This window comes from Mytilus trossulus, chromosome 11, assembly GCF_036588685.1.
Source record: "Mytilus trossulus isolate FHL-02 chromosome 11, PNRI_Mtr1.1.1.hap1, whole genome shotgun sequence".
Lineage (NCBI taxonomy): Eukaryota > Metazoa > Mollusca > Bivalvia > Mytilida > Mytilidae > Mytilus > Mytilus trossulus.
In genome coordinates this window covers 7,608,305-7,633,514 of record NC_086383.1, presented here as the reverse complement: position 1 = coordinate 7,633,514, position 25,210 = coordinate 7,608,305, and the positions used below count along the sequence as shown (strand labels likewise).

The following is a 25,210-nucleotide window of genomic DNA, read 5'->3' as shown; positions in this document are numbered from 1 at the left end:
CTTTATACAAAATTTACTAACTTATGATCATAAATAAGCTTCTGTCCAAGTTTGGTACAAACCCAGGATAGTTTAAGAAAGTAAATCAAATTTTAAAAACTTTTACCACAGAGTGAATGTCATGTTTCCCTGCAGAAAAACTAAGTCCATTTAAAGGTAAAATACAGAATAAATGGATTTATTATTTTATAAATTTTGCCTCTGGATACTATCTTATGATCATAAACAAGCATCTGTCCAAGTTTGGTACAAACCAAGGATAGTTTAAGAAAGTTATTAAAATTCTAAAAACTTTAACCACAGAGTGAATGTAATGTTTCCCCGCAGAAAAAACTAAGTCCATTTAAAGTAAAATACGGAAAAAATGGATTTATTTTTTTATAAAATTTGCTTCTGGATACTATCTTATGATCATAAACAAGCATCTGTTCAAGTTTGGTACAAACCAAGGATAGCTTAAGAAAGTTATTAAAATTTAAAAAACTTTAACCACAGAGTGAATGTAATGTTTCCCCGCAGAAAAAACTAAGTCCATTTAAAAGTAAAATAGGGAAAAAATAAAATTTTATTTTTACAAAATTTTCTTCTAAATACTATCTTATGATCATAAACAAGCTTCTGTCCAAGTTTGGTAGAAATCCAGTATAGTTTAAGAAAGTTATTAAAATTTCAAAAACTTTAACCACAGAGTGAATATTTGTGGACGCCGCCGACGCCGACGCCGACGGAATGTAGGATCGCTTAGTCTCGCTTTTTCGACTAAAGTCGAAGGCTCGACAAAAATGCTGTACTGGAAATTTACTTTTTATATTTAGTACTATTTCTTTACTTTAAAACTATTGTAATATTTAGGTACTTGTATTGTTCAGTACTTGATTTGCACTAAATATTTTGGTACTGAAATAATACAATATTCCATGTTTGAAAATCATAACTTAAAGAGATTTGAAGTAGAAAAACTTTTAAAATGCTGAAAATGTAACGGTAGTAACCAAAAATCTGTAGTACCTAAATTTCTAGAGGATACTACAAATTTTTAGTACAGAAATAGTACCTATGCAAAAGTGGCTGTGTAGGCTTAACTGTAACCTAGACCCAAACTTAATGAGGCCAAGAATAAAATTAAAATTGTTTGGTGTTGCCTACCTAGTCACCTAAAAAGCAGTCTTCCTGAAAAAATAATCAACTTGTGGTTTGTTTGATCTCAGTACTTCATTGGTTAAAATCTGATTATGACGTCAAATTTTCTTGATTTCCTCTGAAATTCCTATTGTGACAGCATATAAAAAGGCGATCATGCCTGATGACGTCACATGGAAAGAACACATCTTTTTGCAGATCATTCGAAAAGAAGGAATAAGTTTGCCTGCATAATGTTAGAAAATCATTAGAGAAACAGATTCCACCACCAAATCTCGTGTAATATAATATTTATCCACTCTCGACAATTAAATTTTAAATATTTAAAACGCTCCGTCAAGCCTCGCGTTTTAAATTTTCAACTGTCTCGAGTGGATAAATATTGTATTACACTCGATGCAGTGGTAGAATCTATAACCATCAAATCTATATGATACAGAAATCGAGTGTTCTTTTTTATATAAAATATACCTGGTAGAAATCTGATCTTGAGTGTCTGAGATGCTTCTACCAGCTGTTTGATCTTGACTGTTAAACTGAAACTCTGAAATAAACATTGAAACCTTCAATTCACTTTCTCTTCTCAAGTTACATACTCAATGGTACTCATCTAACTAGTTGTAAATTTGTACTAACTGTAATAAACTATTCTGTTATGAAGTTTTGCGTGTCATTTTTCAATGTCCATAATTGTAATTTAACAAACTACAATAATATACACAAATATACACAATTAGTGAGTGTTTTGCTTTCAAATAATTGATACAATACAATGTTTAATTTTGAGTTCCCAATGCAAATGGATGCAATCTTTACTCTCATCAGTGCTCACAAGCACTTTGATTTTTTTTATCCTGAAAATTAAATTCAGAATTATTGCCAGGTTTTCATTTATACGTATATAACTGAAACATATAACTGTATAGAAATTTTCAAGACGTTGCAATAATTAGTCTCATGTTTTCATTTATTTTTCAATGTTTACATTAACAACTGTTTTCTGCTCTTTGGTCTGGCTGTTGTCTTTTTGACACATTTCCCATTTCCATTTTCAATTTATATTTTACACAATAATTTAGAGTTTTTTTTGTGAGTGATCACCACCATATTGAAGTGTATAATTAAGATATTACTGACTGATTATACATGTGCACAGGCTACATTTTTTAATTGTCGTTATTTTCTTAGAAATTCAAAATTGAGATTGATAACAAACCTTTCCAGATTTTTCTCCTACATTGCCCTTTGCAACACAACCATTGATGAGTAAGTTACTCCCCTTGACCTTGGTTGACTGGTAGCTTATATCTATTTCACTAAAAGTAAACATGTCAATCAATATTAAACTTCTTCTCAAAATGTTCTACAATTTTAAGCAAACAAATGAATTGGACAAAAATTGAGAAAGCAATAAATTTGTTAACTGGACATCATTGAGATTAGCATAAAATGTTTACATCGAAGAGAAAATGTTTTAACATCATAAAAGTAAAGTGATTGTTGTATGTGTCGTAAATTGTTTGGTTGAATTCTATCACTCTTAATTAAACAGATCCCTTATTGACGAAAGATGACAGAAGTGATCCCTAGCTAGACACAATAAATATTATAATCACCACCTTCACTAAAATTAATTTGGCTCCTTTAATTTTCATAAAATTTTAGCAAAGTATTTACTTTTAACCTTTGACAAAAAATTTGAACCAAGCATTCTATCAGAAAAAATACACTGGTTATATAGCAGTTTGGCAAACTCTGATTTTGATCATCGAGAAGCTTAATATTCCATTAATTGTAATTAAAACGTTCAGCTGATTTTAAAGAGTTATCTCCCTGCAGTGTTAGGTACCACCTTAAATCAATGTTGTTCAAGTCAGGGTCGGTGTTTAATTAATAGACTTCATAAAGTTTTATTGGCTAGATACATTCAGAAATACAAACATAGCTATAAAGCTGACTATGGAGTATGGATTTTACTCATTGTTGAAGGCTGTACAGTGACTATAATTCTTAATTTCTTTGTCCTTTGGTTGGTCACTGGAGAGTTGTCTCATTGGCATTCATATCACATCTTCTTATTATTATATTTACTATTCCTTAAAATCTTTCAATCATGATGTCTTGTTTGTTAATTCCTATTGAGTTCACACAGTTTGTTAATTCCTATTGAGTTCACACAGTTTTTTAAATGATATTTACCCTCACATTTTTTAATAATACTAAATGACATTAATTGCCATAGGTCAAAACCTAAAATCTGTCTGAGGAAATTATTTTTTTAACTCACAGAGTATTAACTGAATGTTTACCTTGCTTCTAAGACTGGTGTAAAGGTATCAATAGGTTTTGCGGGGTTACCAAATTCATCCTGGAATTCCAGTGGAATAGTGAAGGGTAAACCTATACGGAATGGACCGTCCAGCATACCTACACTGAATTTCTCAGGATCACTTTCTGAAACCAACAAGAACATTTACAAAATTATTTTTGCTTCTGGCTTCTGATTTTGATGTTATTCTTTCATTAAAAAGTATTTGATACTCAAAAAGTCACTTTGAAAATTTGAAACAACCAATACAAGTCAATTTTAGAAATTCACAAACTTTTTTAATTTGAAATCTGAGATATCTCCCCTTTTTTTTCTATTCAACATATCTGATGCCTAACATCTCTTGAAAATAAGTAAATTTGTATACACAAAACGTAGATTTTGGAATGGAAACGTCCAGCAACTCATTAGCTTTTAACTCATATAATTGACATGGGTTAATAAAAAAACCAGCTGACTAGCCAAATAATTTAATTTCATTTCTTTCTATTGCTGTACTGTTCAATATATATGTATGGTGTTAGGTGGCTACCTGATAAAATTAAAGCCAGATAGATACCCAATCAAGATTGTTAAATAAATCGATCACCAATATCTATTTTTTATGGACAGTGTATGCATTCTGTATTGATTCTTACCTATAACTGTAAACTTGATCTTGTGTGATGGTAGCTCCTTGCCAGAGTACACTGTATTTCCACTTTCATTTAATACAACTTGTAGAATCAAGGTGTGTGCACCTAAATTTCTCACATTCTCTAGAAAGAAAAAAATAATCATGTTATTATTTGTTCCCTCTCAACTTTTAAAATACAAAATTTAATTGGACCTAGCAGATATAACTGTATATATGTAAATAAAAGGTATAGTTTTAATTATAGAAAAAATTATTTGAATATAATTGAAGATGAGAAACATGTTTTATTAGAATGCCCAGAATGTGCAGCTTTGTGAACAATATTTTTCAAGTGTATGGAATATAGAAAATAGTTTTAGTAATTTGAGTAATGAGGAAAGTTTTATTTATGTTGCATGATGACATAGTTTGCTATTTTACAGAGAAAATGTATTTTATACTTGTAATAAATGTATATATTGTTGTTTGTATTTTGTATAATTGCTTTTTGATATAATAGTGTTTTACGCTGAGATATATTGATATTTGTTAAATATGTAATATATATTTATTTTTTAATGTGTGTATTTTACACTCTCTCATAAATCTTTTAAGAGTGGCTCTTTTATAAATTGATTTGTTATTATCGTATTGTGTATTATATCAAATGTTTTAAAGAGGTGATACTCTAATAAAGAATTTGTTGTTGTTGTACAAATAAATACTGTGAGATGAGAAGATCAATTTTGTATTTGTTTGTTTAGTTTTTTGCTGTACACACTGTTACAGTTTCATAGCAACACATTATTTCCATTTCTGAACCAATAAACAAATTTGTAAACTTATCTCCATAATTTTTACCCATTTTTCTGAACCAGTATCCCCAGTTTTTACTGTACTGACTAATGTGTGATACTATAACTTCATCTCTTGACGGTCCTACAAATAAACAAGATAAACATTGTTTTATTTTCAGAAACATAAACAGTACTAATTTAAAAGAACAATCAGTATTAATTTCACTCTAAGAGCCTGAATCACTCATCTTGCAAAGATTGATCATTTCAATTTTTGTTTTTGATAACCTTTTTTGCATTCAAAAAAGAAACAAATTACTCATTTTCTAATACATTTTTTCATCCACATTCAAGTTAACTATTTGATTCTGTATCATGTACGAACAGAATTCAGATTTAAGCTATGGTGCCAATGTTGGCAGGAAGTCAAGCTCAATCTTTAAACTAGATACCTTAAGGTTCATTCAGGCTAACTAGTTTCAGATGAGAAGCATTTTTAAAATAATCAGACTAAATCCTTTATCAAAACAACTCACCATGCCATATGATTTTAAGTTCTACCAGTAACCGTTTAGATGAAGCAGCATTCCCAGGAAGTTTACTGATAGTCTCCCCTTTTTTATTGGCTATCTCTATCTTAATGGGACCTACAAAAAGATTAAACAGATTAAAATACTGACCATACAATTAGTAACTTCAATATTATTATAATTTAATTTTGGATGTAACACATATTCTGATTGGCTGAAATACATACATTGTATATCCTTCACATTTTTGAAATTGTAGTAAAGGTGGTATTGTGGTAAAATGAGTTTGTGTTTTGGACTTTCCAATCAATTGCTATATATACAATGTATACCACAAGAAATCATATTGTGGGTATTAATATTCCAAAATTTATTATCTACAGTCAAACCTACATATAAAAGTCATCCTCAGGACCATAGCACACTGGCTTTATAAGAGAGGTTACCTTAAAATTGAGATTTTAATTGCATAGGAATTTACTTGTGAGACAAGGAAAAGGTGACCTGAAGGCACATGTTTTTGCATAAATGCTGTGACCTTGAAATCAGGTTTGACTGTACAACCATTAGTTTCTACATACCTACAGTTTCTCCTGCTGCTCTACTTTCATTTTGTTTCACTTCAAATCCTTCTGGCCAGGAGACTAACAACATTGATGGTAGTCTAAAACAACAGTTACTCTAGTTAAAATTGGATTTAAGGTTCAAAGGATCTTTTAACAAAATATCTTACGACAAAATTTTATCATTATAATGAAATGTTCATGCCATACAATTATTTTTGTAAGATTTTTTGTGAAATGAGTTGCAGAATTGTGTTTTAATGAAAAAGTAGGGCAAAAAATACAGCCTCACTCATAAATGAAAACATGACTAATACCAATCCAGGACCTTAGTCTCTACATGCAATTGATTATAGTATCATGTATACTGAATCATAACTGAACAATCATTTGAATAAACATTTTTGTAGTTATATATGAATGATCCATGAAATTCCTAACTTGGCATTAATTTTAAGAGTAACATCGTAATAAAGACATGTACTTAAGTTTAAGCTAACTTAGAGGAAACTCCATAATGGACATGAAAACCTATTTGCGTTTATAGTGTGTCTTCCTATGTTGTAATTATAATATACTGTTTCAGGTTAAAGTGAAGAAAAGCACCTGTTAAAATGTTTAAACCCGCTGCATTTGTTTTCTGGCCAAAGTCAGAAACCGGGTAATGTCATTTGTTGATGTGGTTTATAAATGTTTCTCTGTTCTTGTTTTTTAAATACATTGGTTTTCTTATTTGAATGGTGAACTTTTAAAAATTGCATCCACTACTATTTACAAACTCAAAAATATCATCTGGAGTCAAACCTTCCCCTAATTTTTTTCCTGGAATAGCCCTAATGTTTGAAAAGGTAATAGGGGGAAGAAACCAATAAATTTGTCTTACAAGAAAAATATGGTTTTTTCTGTAATAGTTCTTACTTACTTAGCTTCTTCCTCCTCTATGTATTTCTTTATAAGATGTGGTGAGGCCTGTCTGTCAAGTTTAGATAATGGAACGACCTTGACCTCATCATATAGTGATCGTGGTTCCTAAAACACATGAAATTATAATCATACAAGAGTCTGTAAGTGTCTATCAAGTTTAATTATAGGAAAGACCTTGACTTCATCCTACAGGGATCACAATTTCTACTATAATTTCTACAAATGAGATATTGTAATCATACTAGGGCCTGTCTGTCATGTTTTGAAAAAGGAACAACCTTGACTTCATCGTAAAGGGATCACAGTTCCTAGTCAAGACAGTCACTGTCAATGTACTTAATGAATAAATGACATCAGAGGAACATCAATCTTACGAAACACCCCAAGGTTGACTAAGGTCACCTTAGGTCTATTTTTTAATGGTAGTAAAACAAATGTGTGGTTCAAGTTTTTTGAAATTTTTATCTTTTTGTCAAAGGGTCAAAGCAAATATTTTGTCAAAATTTTATGAAACATTAAACAAGGCAAATTAATTTTAGTCAAGGTGTTTGGTACCATCAAAACATTATTATCTGACCTTAACATACCTGTATGACCTCTAGATCACCACCAGTAGCAAACACATCACCTTCATACTCTCCGTACAAATAAAATCGTTTGATAGTTCCGAGCAGTGTGGGTAATGTACGGGTAATTCTAACCTACAATATAATTACAATAAAATAAACATAGTGAGATTTGTATCAGCATTCATCTTTATTTTTTGAGTTTCTTCTTTCTACAATTCGAGTAAAATCTTTGGAATATTTTGTTCAGGGCAGTGGTATGGGAATTTTTTCACTGTGATACATGTAGAACAGCAATTAATTCCAGTAAATATGTCTTTCCTGTAGAATGAGCACATGTTCACATATCTTTAAATATCATTTTATACTATAAGCTTATACACTATATTCGTGTTTATTTTTAGCTAGATATTTCTCATCTAACATTGAAGAAAGGTTAAAAGTGTCAACTGTTTTTGTGTATGTAAATGACCCTATTAATAATCAATTGTGTATATGGAGCTTGCATGATGGCGTATAGAATGCTAGAACGTATGAACTTACTAATTGGCCTTTCTTGAAGATTTTCCCATCCCACTCCACCTGTTGGAACTCTGCCCATGGAGTCTGTCTCTGTTTTGGTAGGTCAGCACGTACTACCTGACCTTTGAACTCTGTGAAATGTATCTGTTTATCACAATGTTCATGACATTCCTTTAGCCATTGTAGAAACTCCTTGTCTATAGCTGTTCTTTTTTCCTAATGTGAAAAAATGTTTACATATTGTCAGGAGGAAGATTATTAAGCCCATGAAAAAGACAAAAATTCTTCAATACCTTTAAAATCTATGTTAATTCATTGATGCAAATGTACAAAAGAATATAGATATATTTTCTTAATGTTTTCACAATGTTGCAAATAAAAGACACATCAAAATTTTTCAACTGAAAATTCCTCCTTTTCCAATAATGTTCAACGTAAAATTAAATCTTTTAAAATAAGTCTAAAAAGAATACCAGACGGTGCCACATCTGCTAACTCTTCTGAAGCACTTGAGCTCACTCATGGTGGGATATGTGTTGCTCAATCTATAATTTTCTATTGAGTTTTTTTAATGCTGTAGTTTGTCTTTTGGTATTTTTTGTAATCTTTCCCATGGCATTGTCAGCTTGTTTTGACTTATAAGTCAATGATAATTTCTTTAATTCTTCATGTAATTTAAACTGGTTCTGTAAAGATTAAACAGTTTTCATAATAAAAATAAAACAAGAGGCTCTCAAGAGCCTGAATCGCTCACCTTTATTCTTTTGGTTAAATCTCTCATCAATGATTATTTTGGTTTTTCAATTTATTTAAATGTTTTTTGGATCGTCCTATTTTCTTCAAAAGCCAAAAAAAATAATCTTTTTCTCCTATGTTCTATTTTAGCCATAGGAGCTATGTTTCTTGACATACAAGGAAATAAAATATAAAATTTATACTAGATACTCTGAAACTCATTTAGCCTAAGTTTGGCTGAAATTGATACAGCAGTTTCAAAGGAGAAGATTTTTTAAAGGAAGTCAACATGATGAACAAATTGTGAAAAAAGTCTTTAAAGGGCAATACCTCCTTAAGGGGTCAATTGAAAATTTTGGTCAAATTGACTTTAATTGAAGATCTTACTTTGCTGAACATTATTGCTGTTTACAGTTTATTTCTATCTATAATTATATTCAAGATAATAAACAAAAACAGCAAAATTTCCTTAAAATTATCAATTCAGGGGCAGCAACCCAACAACAGGTTGTCTGATTCATCTGAAAATTTCAGGGCAGATAGATCTTGACCTGATAAACAATATTACCGAACGTCAGATTTGCTCTTAATGCTTTGGTTTTGAGTTATAAGCCAAAAACTGCATTTGACCCCTATGTTCTATTTTTAGCAATGGCGACCATGTTTGTTGATAGATCATAACTTCGGATACAATTTACAAACTAGATACCATAAGGAACATTCAGTTAAAGTTTGGAAGTATTTGGCCCAGTAGTTTCAGAGGAGAAGATTTTTGTAAAAGATTACTAAGATTTACGAAAAATGGTTAAAAATTGACTATAAAGGGCAATAACTCCTAAAGGGGTCAACTGACCATTTCCGTCATGTTGACTTATTTGTAAATCTTACTTTGCTGAACATTATTGCTGTTTACAGTTTATCTCTATCTATAATAATATTCAAGATAATAACCAAAAACAGCAAAATTTCCTTAAAATTACCAATTCAGGGGCAGCAACCCAGCAACAGGTTGTCTGATTCATCTGAAAATTTCAATGCAGATAGATCTTGAACTGATAAACATTATTACCCCTGTCAGATTTGCTCTAAATGCTTTGGTTTTTGAGTTATAAGCCAAAAACTGCATTTGACCCCTATGTTCTATTTTTAGCAATGGCGACCATGTTTGTTGATAGATCATATCTTCGGATACAATTTACAAACTAGATACCCTAAGGAACATTCATTTAAAAATTGGAAGTATTTGGCCCAGTAGTTTCAGAGGAGAAGATTTTTGTAAAAGATTACTAAGATTTACGAAAAATGGTTAAAAATTGACTATAAAGGGCAATAACTCCTAAAGGGGTCAACTGACCATTTCCGTCATGTTGACTTATTTGTAAATCTTACTTTGCTGAACATTATTGCTGTTTACAGTTTATCTCTATCTATAATAATATTCAAGATAATAACCAAAAACAGCAAAATTTCCTTAAAATTACCAATTCAGGGGCAGCAACCCAACAACAGGTTGTCTGATTCATCTGAAAATTTCAAGGCAGATAGATCTTGACCTGATAAACATTATTACCCCATGTCAGATTTGCTCTAAATGCTTTGGTTTTTGAGTTATAAGCCAAAAACTGCATTTGACCCCTATGTTCTATTTTTAGCAATGGCGACCATGTTTGTTGATAGATCAAAACTTCGGATACAATTTATAAATTAGATACCCTAAGGAACATTCAGTTAAAGTTTGTAAGTATTTGGCCCAGTAGTTTCAGAGGAGAAGATTCTTGAAATAGTTTACGACGACAGACGACAACAGAAGACGGACGACGACGGACGCCAAGTGATGGCATAAGCTCACTTGTCCCTTCGGGACAGGTGAGCTAAAAAGAAGACGTGGTATGATTGCTAATGAGACAACTCGCCACAAGACCCTTATTAATAATCACCTGTCCATTATGTATTCTATGATAGGCTGTGTTCTTCTCCTTCATTCTCATTTCAAGGTCAATAAAGGTCAATTTATTAGTACTGACTTGGAAATGATCATTTGTAAACAATACACCAGAAATCCTGCAAAGAACAGATATTATAAATGGTTCATTTTTAATTCTGTTATTGTTAACAGTCACATGATAGTTGTTTACTTTAATTCATTGACAAATAGTTCAGGTATTTTCAAGAAGAAGAATTGATATACAATTAAACATTATATACTGTTAACTAATTTTCTTGAGCAATTTATTTTCACGAGTAGAAAAACAACGCGAATGTTAATTGTGGCAGAAATTAAAAATTTGGCAAAATTAATTGCCACAATTTGGGATAGTACGGGCTAAATGTGAATAAATATCCCTGAAAATAAGTTGGTTTACAGTAACTTAGATCAATCTGTTTAACATATAATATATCAAATTTTCATAATTTTGTCTGATTAGTAATGTATAATCAGGAAATATGTGTGTTATCATGTAAAAGATAAAGGTTTTGTAATGTGTCTTCCGACGACACAGAAAACGACATCATACCATTATATGAACCCAAAATTTTTTGGCGGTCGTAAAATAATTAAAACAATATACTGTAAATTCAGAAATTATTAGGAGCATTTATTATTGTGATTCTAAAATGACCAACCCATTTCAAGATTAATTTTTGCTATTACAAGAAAAGCTTCATACAAATATATGGATCATATAACAGAATGTGAGGTCTTAGATATAAATTTGCAATACTCAGCCAGTGGCATTATTTAAGGAATGACTGTAATATTTTTTCTGTCTACTCGAAATAACATGAAAAATTTGGTGCACACTGAATAACGTGTGTAGCGTTATTTAACAGTGTGCACCAAATTTATTATGTTATTTCGAATAGACAGAAAAAATATTACAGTCATTTCTTATAATTTAATTCTAAAATTCCATTTTAAACCGTAGAAAACCATGAAAAAACGTTGATGACGTCAACGGTCACATGACTTAATTATGTCTATGGGCTCATAAAAAAATAACGTCAGCCAATCAGAAGACGTGTTACATCCAAAATTAAATTACTGACAGTTATTTATATATACATTACCCATAATGCATTGGAATCAGGAACAGGAAATTGTACAGCATAAATTACCTACCTGTTGTAACATTCCAATGGTAAGTTTTTTCCTTTTTTTGGTTCTGCACACCATTCAAAACTGTAAAAAAATAATTGGAGTACGCTAAACATAATATTCACTATCTTAATTTGTTAAGCTGTTCATCTCATTCAAAGGTACAATTTCTTAAGAAAAATTATGGAATCACATATGTTTCACTTTCCAAGTGGAATTAGGAACACAAAAAAAGTTTTACTGATGTACTAAGGCGAGGTTTTGGAATTTAAGTCAGATTTTAAGACTCCTTGTTTTTTTCCCTAGATTATAGGGTAATATATTTTGCCCCATAACAACCATTTTTCTTTTCATATACAACTTCAATAGCTCAAAAAGGTTATTAACCAAAATTTAAGGAAATTCTAGATTAAATTTTTTTGAGACTCTAATAATACTAATGCAAATATATGGCAAAAGTCTCAGTCAGCCTTTTCCTGCCATTTTTAAAAACTCAAATATCTGGAAAAGAAGCTCCATAACCTAACAATATTTTTAGATTCTTTTGTTCGTAAACTAATTATCTTTCAACTTATCACAGTATAAATTTTAAATTCTTAATTTTTTCAATGTTTTTATATTTCACCTTAGTACATTTTTTTAAGCAATCTAATTTCTGTATAGGCCCACAATAAAGGCATCAGTAGTATACCCCTGTTCAAAACTCATAAATCGATGGACAAAAAACAAAATCGGGGTATCAAACTGAAACTGAGGGAAGACTCACTCTTCTATAGATGTATATGGAATTAATCGGCCATTCCAGTAACACTCAAATATTGGTCTCCTTCCTCTTCCTGGTCTGTCATTGGCAGCATAGTCATGTTCATCAAATACTTCAGGTTCACCTATAACAAACAATGTATGTATCAGAAATTAAAGAATCAAAGCACTGTGAGCACTAAAAGTACAGATTGCATGCATTTTTCAATGTGAAAAGTTATGTATATAAGCAATGGATGGCATATTTTTAAATAGAAATATCTTCTTTGTCCATCAACTACAATAATGAACAAACTCCAATTATAGTATTGATTTTAATGGTTATTTTAAAAAAAGATTATGTCATTTTCAATCTATAGCTAAATTTCTGCACAAGTATGTTGATATGTGTATACACCATTTTCCTATTTAAATAACGGAGTATAAATTTACTTGATAAATTACTTGAAATATACATGGACAATGTACAGTGTGTTCACCTCTATGCACATTTTTTTTATTTTCAGAAATTATAGTATTGTAGGGATAAGATGTGGATATAGAACTATCAAGCAAGTAGCATAAGGGTTTGAATGCATAAATGCACTCTTCAACACAAAAATATCAGAAATAATCTAATTGGCTGATTTCTAAAATAACTATCTTTACTTTTAATCCTTCTCCTGTGTGGGTCACCAGTAGTAGGATTCTATATGATAGAACTTGGTTTATCCATTTACCTTGACTTTTTACAAACTTTTTTTTCTCTCAAGGAGACGGATTAATATAAGCACTTGTTGCTTGTTTCTGAATACAAATTGTGAATGTGTTTATTATTATAATTGTATTATTCATAATAAAAAATATTGTTTACACCAACAAGCTTTGACATAGATTCTTGACATTCAGCCTTCTGGATTCCAGTTTAACATATAAATAAATGTAAAAATTATTATGATTTTTTTTCAATTTTTCATAAGAATATTAACTCAAAGCAAAGCTGGGTCATTCATACCAGTAAAGCCAAAGGTCAAACTTACTTCTGGGGTCATTCATACCAGTAGAGCCAAAGGTCAAACTTACTTCTGGGGTCATTCATACCAGTAAAGCCAAAGTCAAACTTACTTCTGGGGTCATTCATACCAGTAGAGCCAAAGGTCAAACTTACTTCTGGGGTCATTCATACCAGTAGAGCCAAAGGTCAAACTTACTTCTGGGGTCATTCATACCAGAAGAGCCAAAGGTCAAACTTACTTCTGGGGTCATTCATACCAGTAAAGCCAAAGTCAAACTTACTTCTGGGGTCATTCATACCAGTAGAGCCAAAGGTCAAACTTACTTCTGGGGTCATTCATACCAGTAGAGCCAAAGGTCAAACTTACTTCTGGGGTCATTCATACCAGTAAAGCCAAAGGTCAAACTTACTTCTGGGGTCATTCATACCAGTAAAGCCAAAGGTCAAACTTACTTCTGGGGTCATTCATACCAGTAAAGCCAAAGTCAAACTTACTTCTGGGGTCATTCATACCAGTAGAGCCAAAGGTCAAACTTACTTCTGGGGTCATTCATACCAGTAGAGCCAAAGGTCAAACTTACATCTGGGGTCATTCATACCAGTAGAGCCAAAGGTCAAACTTACTTCTGGGGTCATTCATACCAGTAAAGCCAAAGGTCAAACTTACTTCTGGGGTCATTCATACCAGTAGAGCCAAAGGTCAAACTTACTTCTGGGGTCATTCATATCAGATGGATATGTTTCCTTGTCATACAAGAACGGATGATATCTGATAATTCCCTCCACCACTCCTGATCCTTCCACAGTAGCTTTGAAGTCAAACACATTGGCACCAGACCTAACATATAAAGTCTGCATGTCGTCTTCAATGTCTCGCAGATTTATAACTTGTGGCACTGTCTGCTTCGGCATAAATAGTTTCACCTGCAACACAAATAGGAATGAAAAGAAATGTGGGACAGCAAACCAACAATACAAATCACCAAAAGTCAACATCATGTCAACACGATCTTCAACAAGAAACAAATTTCCGTGCTATTAATTCAATAAAATTTGTAAATAAAAGATAAATAACTCACATTTTTTCAAGACTAATTTGCATATAAACATATGTATCAAAACTGTGAGCTATGGTTCTAATTATACCCTTGCTATAATTTTTCAGTAATCAGAAAGTTGATAAGTGATGGATTAATCATAGAATATAATGATCACATGAACCTTGCTTCAGAATTTCAAAAAGACCTTGATTTGAAGTTCCTGAGAAAAACGCCCATAATGTTATGAGATGTATGGACTGACAAACCTCTTTAGGACAGGAGTATAATAAAGTTTTTTGTGTGTCCCCTGTACAACATTTGAAATTATCATACAATTTAATGTAAAACTTTAAATATACAGAACTGAAAGCACTTACCAAAATATCCTTAAATGTGAATAATGTGATGAGTATCACAATAATTAGAACTTACATTCTGATATTGGATATATGTATAGATATCCAATAATTAGTCCACATTAAGTTTATAAAGTTCCTTTTATACTAACCTCAATATCAATATTCTGGAAGGGACTTGGAGCTCGATTATTTTTGACTGAAGACTCGTCAATGTTTCCCTGTGGTCCATGTATGTAATAATGGTAAATATGTCTACAAAATATGGAAACTTTGTGTCATAAGGCAATTGAACAGAAGATATTGATTATAAAAATTAAAATTTTCAGTTAATATGCTACTCTTTATACCACTTACTGCTAATATATTTTTACAATGACATTTTACTGGGAAGGCAACTATAAATTTCTACCTCAATGATTTTACTACTTCTGTATAATTTTCAATTCTTTCATTGTTCAAGTACTAAATTCAACTAATTATCATTTTTAAATCGTTTTATTATAATACGTTATTCTGATATATTGCTGACAGCAATCTCACAAGATTCTGAAATCGACATTCATTTCAAAATGAATTTTAACATTTATGACGACACATGCTTTTACAATGAAGTGCATAGGTAAACAAGGTAAGTAAAAGAAAACTTGGTAGGAATCATATTTTCATGATCATAGCGGGGAAAAAAAGTAATTATAAGTATTGAATGCTTCCTTTAGTAATTTCATAGGGTTGTTAAAACGTTGACCTTGTGCACATTTTAGAATGAAGCACTTCTGCGCTTCATACAAAATGTACTTCAGTCAATGATTTTAAACCCCAATGAATATCGAAAAGAAGCATTCAATTCTTAAATAACAACTTACCAATTACATTAATTTTCCCCAAGTAATAAATTTTATGTTTTTATGTGTTACATATTTGTTTTTCCTTCATTCTTTTACATAAAAAAGGCCATTAGTTTTCTCGTTTGAATTGTTTTACATTGTCTTATCGGGGCCTTTTATAGCTGACTATGCGGTATGGGCTTTGCTCATTGTTGAAGGCCGTCAGTGACCTATAGTTGTTAATGCCTGTGTCATTTTGGTCTTTTGTCAATAGTAGTCTCATTGGCAATCATACCCCATTTTCTTTTTTATATGACATATATGCCAATTGATATATTCAAATTATGACTTACGCTAATTGTCGTGTCCAATCTTTGATTCTACACTTTAGATAAGTAAGATGGTCAGGATTTATATTTTTGATTTGCACCACTGTAAAATTCTCTCTCTTCTTTTCTTCGTGAATAACATTTCTCACAATTTCATCGTCTGTAGAAATATGGCTGGCATCTCCTGGCTTATAAAAATACAATATTATTACAACTGTGGATTCTTTATTAATCATGGGATATCAATTTTCGTGGTTTTCGTTGGTATATGTCAACCACCAATTTAAATGTTCAAGGAATCACAAAGTTTGCTATTGGATTGTATACAGACTGAGACAAAACCATGACTCAAATATCCAACAAAATGCAAGATTTCCTTGACCCATGGAAATTGATACCCACAAAAAGTAAATGAATCCACAGTATAATATACAACAAAATAAGTGTAACAATGAATCATTTGGATAAAAATCCTTCCAAAAAATTCAAGAACAGGAAGAGAGATACAAAACATGTGATTACACAGAACCCCTATCCAATGACTTTTATGCTAAAAGAGTTCGTTATTCCCTGAAAAAAATAACAATAAATATGTGTATAAAATAGAGAATGGGAACAGGGAAAGTCTAAGAGACAACAACCTGACCAAAGAGGAGAAAACATCCCAAGGACAATTCTACACAGCAAGACAATATCTCACCTTGTGGCTTCAGTGTGCCCCTATATAACATGCATGTATTTTTAGAAGCATCAAGATGTGACAAAAATAACATTGAACATTGAAAAATATTATTTTCAACAGGAAGCTGAGGAGCTACAGACTTTAACAAAACACATTCCAAAATAAGGCATGCTAAGATGGATATTGATACCAAATTACCAGAAAAATTTGAAAGCAATTTCATGGGACAAGTTTACAGAAAGTAAACAAGTCCCTTGCAGAGGTGTATTATTATTTCACAATAGTATTTGGACTGTAGCAAGGTTTTTAAATGATTATCTTCATGGTTAACTCATAGGTTGTTCATCTAATTGTGAAGAGGTTAACATATTCTTAATAACAAAATTTAATCAATAACTAATGATATCTATATTGTATCTGAAGCTTGGTCTAATGGTTTTTACTGTATAAAATTGAGTTAACCAACAAAATCAGCTTCTTTAAGTTACAGACAGGTAGATAGAGAATTTTACGCTTGTTGTCCTCCAATCAGGCCTTGTGGTCATTAAATTTCGAGCACGATTTGTGTACTCGTACTCAAGTATCAAACAATCAAAATACTGGATTTCATGTTTCGAGCATGATTTTTGTGCTCCGAGCACTGAGCAAAGTTTTATGACTTCAACCCCAGAATGATTGCATTTATATCTATGATTTATTTACCTTTCTATTATGTATAAATCCACTGTAAATTGCCTCTTGGTTAAGTTCTTTCTGTTGAAATTCCTCCTTAGATATGGTCAGCTCATGCACATCCTTAGACTCTCTAGCTTTGGATATCATCTGTTAAATAAAGATGAACATATTATATATTTAAGGAATGACTGTAATATTTTTTCTGTCTATGAAGAAATAAAATAGATTGTTGTAACGGGTTATTTAACAGTGTGTACCACATTTTTTATGTTATTTTGAATAGACAGAAAAAAAATTAGTCATTTCTTAGAATTTAATTCTAAATTCCATTTTAAACCGTAGAAAACCAGGAAAATACGTTGATGACTTCACAGTCACATAACTAAATTATGTCTATGGGCTCATAACAAAATAGCGTCAGCCAATCAGAAGATGCGTTACATCCAAAATTAAATTATTCAGTGATAAACTCTGGGGAAATTTTGTATAAAACTTCTGTAGGTTGCATGAAAGTTTATTCAATAGACTTAAAATGAAAGATATTAAAAAAGTAGAACTGTAGGAGCAATAGATAGTTTCTGCAGTAAGGGCTGAATATTGAAACATATACATCAAAATATACATCTGATGAATTAAGCCAAAAGCTTTTCAACTGATTTTTATAGTTTGTTTTTATGTTGAACTGTTAAACCAGTGTCCCAGGTTGGGGAACAGTTGGTGTCTTCAAACTAGTTTTTTCTCGCAACATTTTGTATTTGCCTGTTCGAAGTCAGGATCTTGAAATTCAGGGGTTGTCATAAGTTGCTGAACATATATATTTTGTTTATCGTTCATTATTTTTAAAATAAATCAGGCGGCATTCTTTCTGGTTTAAATTGTTTTACATTTGTCATTTCAGGGCCCTTTACAGCTGACTATGCAGTACAGGTTTTACTCATTGTTAAAGGCTGAACAGTGAACTATATTTTTTTTTAATTTCTGTGCTATTTGTTGAGAGTTGTCTCATTGGCAATTATACCACATCTTTTTATTTTATATTGAAGCCAATCAAAAAAAAAAGATTACATAGGAATTTTAATGTAGGGATTCTATTCAGATCACTGTGATCACTTAAACAAAATTCCAACCTTTTCAAATATCTTTGATGATTTTTCCATTAAAATAAAAGGTGGAGAGGAGGAAAGAAAACTTGTTTCTACCCTTCAGTTTCCCTTGAATGGAATAGTCCAGATGTTACATCTTACATACCCTGGTTGAAGTACCAATAAAGAAGACAGCCTGTTTCCCACCAACACCAAAGTAGGATATATCACTGTTAAGTGAAAGGGGAACATTAGGCTGTATCAGGGAACTGTTAGAATCTTCATCCTCTGTCTCTATAAAACTCCTATAATATAAAGTCAAAATCAATTTAATATAAAATATGGGAATTCATGTTTGAAAATTCACATCAGTAATTCAACCATAAAATATCAACAAAACAACTATTTTTGAACATATTTTTATCACTTACCATGCTTACAATTACAATTGAAGTATATTTTCGAAACCAATTCAAAATGAAAACTTGTAAGGGAGATAATAATTGTGCAAGATGAAGTAATATCTCTAATGATTTAATGGGAATTTCTGAGTGAAGTGTTCTGAATGGATATTGCAAAAAAATATTCAATACAATTTTAACTTGAAGTAGCACTTAAAGGCTCAATTGAGACAGTATTAAATACTGAGTTTACAGATTTCTAGTATTAAATGAGTTGACAACAGGTAACCCATGTCAAACTGTCAAGTTTAAGGTATATATGTAGACCCAGAGGTCTTGCTACTCAAATTTAATGTATATATATATAGACCCAGAAGTCTTGCTACTCACACTTTATCTCGTTTGTCTTTACGTATAAACTTTGACAGTCTGTAGATCGCCCAGTTATTGAGCTGACGAGGGGTCATACCTTTTCCGTTATCTATCACAAATATACAATTATCTTTTGGATTCTTCTCATCAAAATGCTACAATAATAAAAGAAATTATTTTTTTTACTCTTAACCCTTACCATGCGGTGACGGTCTTTTGACGGGCGGACCCTACTAACCGTTATTTGGCTCCAATGGCGCTCCATACTTTTAGAAGTCCACTTTATGATACTTATTTTAAAAGTTATGCATGTTCCCTCAACCTGAGGCTATCCATATTCACTTTTCTCATGTATAAATAGCATTTTGAGCACACATACGGACTTGGAAAATTGAAATTGGCTAAAACTCGGTTTTCTGGAGGGGTAGGCTTCACATCTGTATCTTACCCAAGAAGTTCAGAGGCATAAAACTGGCAAAGATAGTGCAAACCCACGGCCATATAACTACTGATCATTATTATTATTGAAATACGCATAGGAAACAACTACTTCCGGTTTTGGGTCCATTCGAAGTCAAAAATCGGCAAAAATCGTGAAATTCGGTATTTTGGGTCCAAATGACCTTCTGTAGACTGATGAATCAAGATCAGATTCACTCCGACCTAACAACTGTTGGGGTCAATTTGTTCACTAGGGTCAACTCTGCACGCAGGCTACAGCTGGATACCTGAACCAGCAACCCTGGGTCTTCTGGGTCAAGAGAAGGGGTGAAAAATCGGCAAAATTGACGCTTTTTGCACCTGTTGACCCACTTTGGGGCAAATTCCCCCCCCAAAAAAACTCCAAATTCCTTTTATTGTGAGGTTTATATTGTGAACTATTGTGATAACTGTTTTGCTTTGGAAAGATACCACATAATCTTTTTTTTCTTTTTTACTTAAATGTTGTATGTCTTTTTGGGCACCTTTTTTTTTAATTTTGGGGTGTTTTAACACCCCTTTTAAAGCACAGCATTTAGGCTATTTATTGGCAGCCAGTTTTTATTGGTGGAGGAAGCTGGAGTGCCCAAAGAAAGCCACTGAACTTCGATAGGGAACTGACAATCCTAGTTCAAGTCATATGAAACCTCAAATTAAAAAAAATCATGCATATGTTGTTTATAACTAAATGGATAGTTTTCATTATACAACTTATGTACATATACTTTTTTCTGAGGAAAATTCTTTAACTTGTCCACTTTTAGAAGTTTACTTATTTTTAATTGCTGGCTTCGAGGAAGCAATTCGCCAACATATTTTCCGTATGCAAAGTGACCTGAGTGTGACCCTTTCGTAAAAATCTGATGATCGCAATACGCCTGGATCTGTCATTAAAATAAACAATTATCTGTCTGTACATGTTAAACATGTGCTCAAGACCCATGCTTTTTGTTATTTGTTTACAGACCTGCCTACTTTTGAAAATCTCCATGGGGGATTTGGGGGGATTTAGCGCTCGACAAGATTTATAAGGGTTACAATTTTAGCGACTTTTCTGTGAGCATTGTTTTTTACTCCTAAAATAGTCGAAGTTCTCTTCTCTTTTTTTTGTATACTAATGATGAGCTTGAAGGCCTTGATTTCTTTTATTTGCATGATATGTACTATTAATTTAGAAAATTGACAAAATAACTCAGTGGAGAAAAGAGAAAATGGCATTAAAAATAAAGGATTCAAAGTAGAGACCCCCCTTTCCTCCCTCCAAAGACCTTCTCATCTATGAACCTTGACTCAAAACACCTAAAACTACATGTACATGTCCTTAAGTAAGAAGGATGAAGACAAATTTTGATTTAGTCTTACTCATGGTCTTATTAGTATCAATGAGAAAATGGATAAAATTTGAGTTATCTTTCTTTGTATTCAGAGGTGCTCTTACCGGCGGAGGCTTATACAGTAACACAGTAGAAGTGTATACAAAATGGCGTCGATTTTAAATCAACAGACACACGATGTCTGGTTTCAAAAATTAAACAGATTTTTTAAGATAAACAATGTTTTCTTAAGAGTTCATTACAGTTCTCATCTTTCAATTAATTATGATTTTGCTGTGGAACTATAGCAAATGTTGCAAATTGTACTTACAGTATGATAAATTGATTAAAATTGAAAGGCTGTATGACCAAATTTGTGTCTACAAATTAATTTTGAGGACTGTTACGACCAATTAGGTAATCTGATTACATACAACCACTAATTATGACACCTGTTGATTAGCGTAGGGTCATTGACTTGTCATAATATGTCCCCAGGTAAAATGAATGATTTTTTAAAACTGATTAGAAAAACTTCAAAATCGGTAAACAATATTTTTTTTCGGGTATATTTGTTGAAAATCGGGATTTTGACTAATTTTGAGGGGTTAAAATCGGGATGATACCGCGAAAATCGGGGTAGTTGGCAGGTCTGTGTTTACTATAAGGTGACAATCGGTAAACTTCAGCTTCAAAACACGGCATATAATGAGCAGCCATATTTGTTAAATCATTACAGACCATTATACGATATATTTACGTAAAACGATAAAATCATGCACAGAGGACTAAGTTTATGATATATACATGCGTTGGTTCAAGAATTGGATAAACACTATTTTTCACCACTAGCTCATTTCATATGACTTTAATAACGATTGGAGTTGAGTGCTCCCACATGAGGGGGGTTCGAACTCACAACCTCAGTGTTGACTGGCAAGTGATTTCAGTAGTAACTTCTTAAACCACTCAACCACTGAGGCCTCTTATATCAAAGAACATAAGTTTTTCAAAACACCTCTCCACCTGAATCAAACTAAATGCTGTAAAAATAGTCTTTTATTTCAAATTTCTAATGATTTTGATTGCCTCTGACTTATACCTACCAATCTGAGTTCTATTTTTCTTGGTCCATCATTGTTGGCTGTTGCAGACAGAGCATTATCTATCAATTCAGCAAAGGCATAGGCTAAAACAGAAGGCATAAGAATTACCAACTAAAATTACATTAGTATTTAAAATATCTATAACAGGTTTCTTGTTAACCCTATACTTGATTCCTGAATGACCTATGACTCTTAAAAAAATAGTTTGGAGTGGAACCTATTTTACACAAAGTATGGCTGTTATCTTTTCTTTTCCATTTTTATTTTTTGCTTTTTAGAAAAGGGGAAAGGGGTTAAATTTAGCGTCCTGGTGCAAATAATTCATACATATTTTGGAGGATAAAATGATACTGTAGAATTAGTATTTTCCAAGGTACCAATTTTCATTGAGTAAAAACAAAAACAAAATCTATATTTGCCCAAGTCTATTTTCATGCCAAAGGAAATAAAATTATATCTTTTTGTACATTTACATTAATGGTTTACCTATACCCAGGAAATCTACTGAAAATGGAATCTCACAATCATGAAAGAATTTACAGTACATGTGTTGTCTTTTTTTTAAAGGAATGTGTGCTACATAACAGGTAATGTGAACAGTAAAAAAAGTTTTGTTGTTGACATAACACTGATTCCCAACATTTACATTCTTTTAAAAAATCCAGTATTTTGGGGGATTCGCTGAAAATCAGCAGCATTCATTGTGAAAAATAACCAAGGAGAACCTTTTTTGACTAAACACCCTTGTATGTACGGTAAGTCCTATACTTACGTAATGGATTCTGTCCCTCTGATGCATAATACTCATACATGCCTCCCTTAACAATGGTATCATAATGAGGCAGGAAGTTAACTCTCTCCTTAGCAGGGGCACATAACTCTTGGTTAATGGATTTCAATACATACAATGTGTCACCTTTATCAATAATATCTGAAATATAAAATGTAAATATGAAATATCATTCGCATTTGTAATTTAAATATAATCCTAACAACATCTTTCATATCATAAAATTCCATTTAGACAGTTGATAATTTAGAGGATGACATGCATGTCTTGTATAAACACATGTCTGTTGTTATAACACCCATGTGTTAACAATGGCTAACCTCTACTTTCACTTTTGATTTTTGTTGCCATCTCCTTTAATATGCACATAAATCAGAAGAGATCTGAACCTAAATGAATGAAAAAAAAACCTATAACATAATGTTGACTGCTGTACCCCCACTTATCATTTGTTTGTTGTTTCAAACTTTCTTGTCAATATAGCTAGCTACATTGTAGCTATAAAACCAGGTTCAATCCACCAAAATGTCTGTACCAAGTCAAAAATCCATTTATTTGATGTGTTTGAGCTTTTGATTTTGCCTTTCTATTACTGAGGGGGATAGGACCTTCAGGACTCCTGATCTGGTGTTTTTAAGCGGTGGATTTCATGATTGACCCTTTCTGGATCCAGGAATTCTTTTTTTCGAGTTTATGAATCAAGACCCCTACCTCATCCCCCTATTAGAGACTTTGCATTTTGAATTTACCTTTGGAGTTTGTATTTTAGTATTTTTAACATTTTAATAGAATCTAAACAAAAGGTGGACAATACAATACAAAGGAATCATTCAAAACCCATGAGTCAAAGGGAAACTGACAGTGTCATGGCAAAACATCCAAGACGACAGAAAGAGGTCAAAGAGAAACAAGTCTACAAAACAGAACTAAGCAACATGTATCCAATTTAACACTCAGCTGTATGGTGAAAAAATCTAGCTCCACTCATTGGAAACCATCATGTTGCTAATGGAAAGAACTAGATAACATTTTAGGTGGGTTTTTTTTTTTAAGTTTTAGCACTGATGGACTTTTACCCCATGATGGATCATCTTTAATTTCTTCTCTGTTTGTTGTGGCAATGACAAATTTTTCATTCTTCTTTATTCCAATAGTCTGAAAAAGATAAATACATGTACTTGTATACAAAACACATATAATTTACTAACAAGTGTAGACATTTAGAAATGATTTGCTTGTAAGGAACAAATCAAAAAGCATTGTGATGTCAAGTGAGAAATCTTAATTCTCCATCCTCATGAGAGTGGCTTTTTGATTCAAATCACAAAAATTATCACTTTCTTTCTTAACTTCCATGTAGTAAAATAAACTTGTGGAAAAGAATATTGTTAAACATAACCATGTGTTGGCATGACACGGGTTATGTTCTTCTCATATATTTTATGATACTAAACCCCTAACGGAAGGATTGTGCCTGATATTGATATGATAAAGACATAATCTTTCAATCAGTTTAATTGAGGTCTGGTGCTGGCATGTCAGTTAACTGCTAGTAGTCTGTTGTTATTTATGCATTATTGTCATTTTATTTAATTTCTTTTTTTACATCTTCTGACATCAGACTCAAGACTTTTCTTGAACTGAATTTTAAGGTGCATATTGTTATGCGTTTACTTTTCTACATTGGCTAGAGGTATAGGGGAGGCTTGAGATCGCATAAACATGTTTAACCCGCCACAATTTTGCGCCTGTCCAAAGTCAGGAGCCTCTGGCCTTTGTTAGTCTTGTATGATTTTTAATTTTAGTTTCTTGTGTATAATTCGTAGTTTAGTATAATGTCCATTGTCACTGTAACAGTATATATATTTTTTAGAGGCTAGCTGAAGGACGCCTCCAGGTGCGGTAGTTTCTAGCTACACTGAAGACCCATTAGTGGCCTTCAGCAGCAGCAGTCTGCTTTATGGTTGGTATGTTGCCCCTTTGACACATTCCCCATTTCCCTGATTTAACAAATCGCCCCACATGTGAAATGGGTTAAATCATGTTTAATATTGCTCCTGCCAACTCACCCTACTTAATGAAAAACGGTAATATCTATATTAATATATAATTTTCAAGTCTGCCAACTCGCCCCACTTTAATGAAAACTAATCTACACAGAATACAAACAAACCGAAAACAA

General features: G+C 32.0%; 1 protein-coding gene across 2 annotated transcripts in view; it reads right to left on the bottom strand.

Moving 5' to 3' along the window:
• Window positions 1-25,210, bottom strand: part of LOC134690683 (structural maintenance of chromosomes flexible hinge domain-containing protein 1-like) — an 82,359-nt gene that overhangs the window by 35,488 nt on the left and 21,661 nt on the right. For both annotated transcript variants that reach the window (XM_063550680.1, XM_063550681.1), the window contains exons 2-23: window positions 24,105-24,183; window positions 23,011-23,169; window positions 22,239-22,321; window positions 19,358-19,494; window positions 18,733-18,871; window positions 17,512-17,631; window positions 16,152-16,315; window positions 15,124-15,226; window positions 14,286-14,499; window positions 12,586-12,706; window positions 11,844-11,903; window positions 10,660-10,783; window positions 8,009-8,203; window positions 7,487-7,600; window positions 6,898-7,004; window positions 5,994-6,076; window positions 5,419-5,529; window positions 4,947-5,024; window positions 4,108-4,227; window positions 3,450-3,594; window positions 2,357-2,456; window positions 1,612-1,684 (exon numbers count right to left, since the gene is read on the bottom strand). In XM_063550680.1, the coding sequence (XP_063406750.1) occupies window positions 1,612-1,684; window positions 2,357-2,456; window positions 3,450-3,594; window positions 4,108-4,227; window positions 4,947-5,024; window positions 5,419-5,529; window positions 5,994-6,076; window positions 6,898-7,004; window positions 7,487-7,600; window positions 8,009-8,203; window positions 10,660-10,783; window positions 11,844-11,903; window positions 12,586-12,706; window positions 14,286-14,499; window positions 15,124-15,226; window positions 16,152-16,315; window positions 17,512-17,631; window positions 18,733-18,871; window positions 19,358-19,494; window positions 22,239-22,321; window positions 23,011-23,169; window positions 24,105-24,183 (2,629 nt within the window). The remainder of the gene's footprint in view (window positions 1-1,611; window positions 1,685-2,356; window positions 2,457-3,449; window positions 3,595-4,107; window positions 4,228-4,946; window positions 5,025-5,418; window positions 5,530-5,993; window positions 6,077-6,897; window positions 7,005-7,486; window positions 7,601-8,008; window positions 8,204-10,659; window positions 10,784-11,843; window positions 11,904-12,585; window positions 12,707-14,285; window positions 14,500-15,123; window positions 15,227-16,151; window positions 16,316-17,511; window positions 17,632-18,732; window positions 18,872-19,357; window positions 19,495-22,238; window positions 22,322-23,010; window positions 23,170-24,104; window positions 24,184-25,210) is intronic.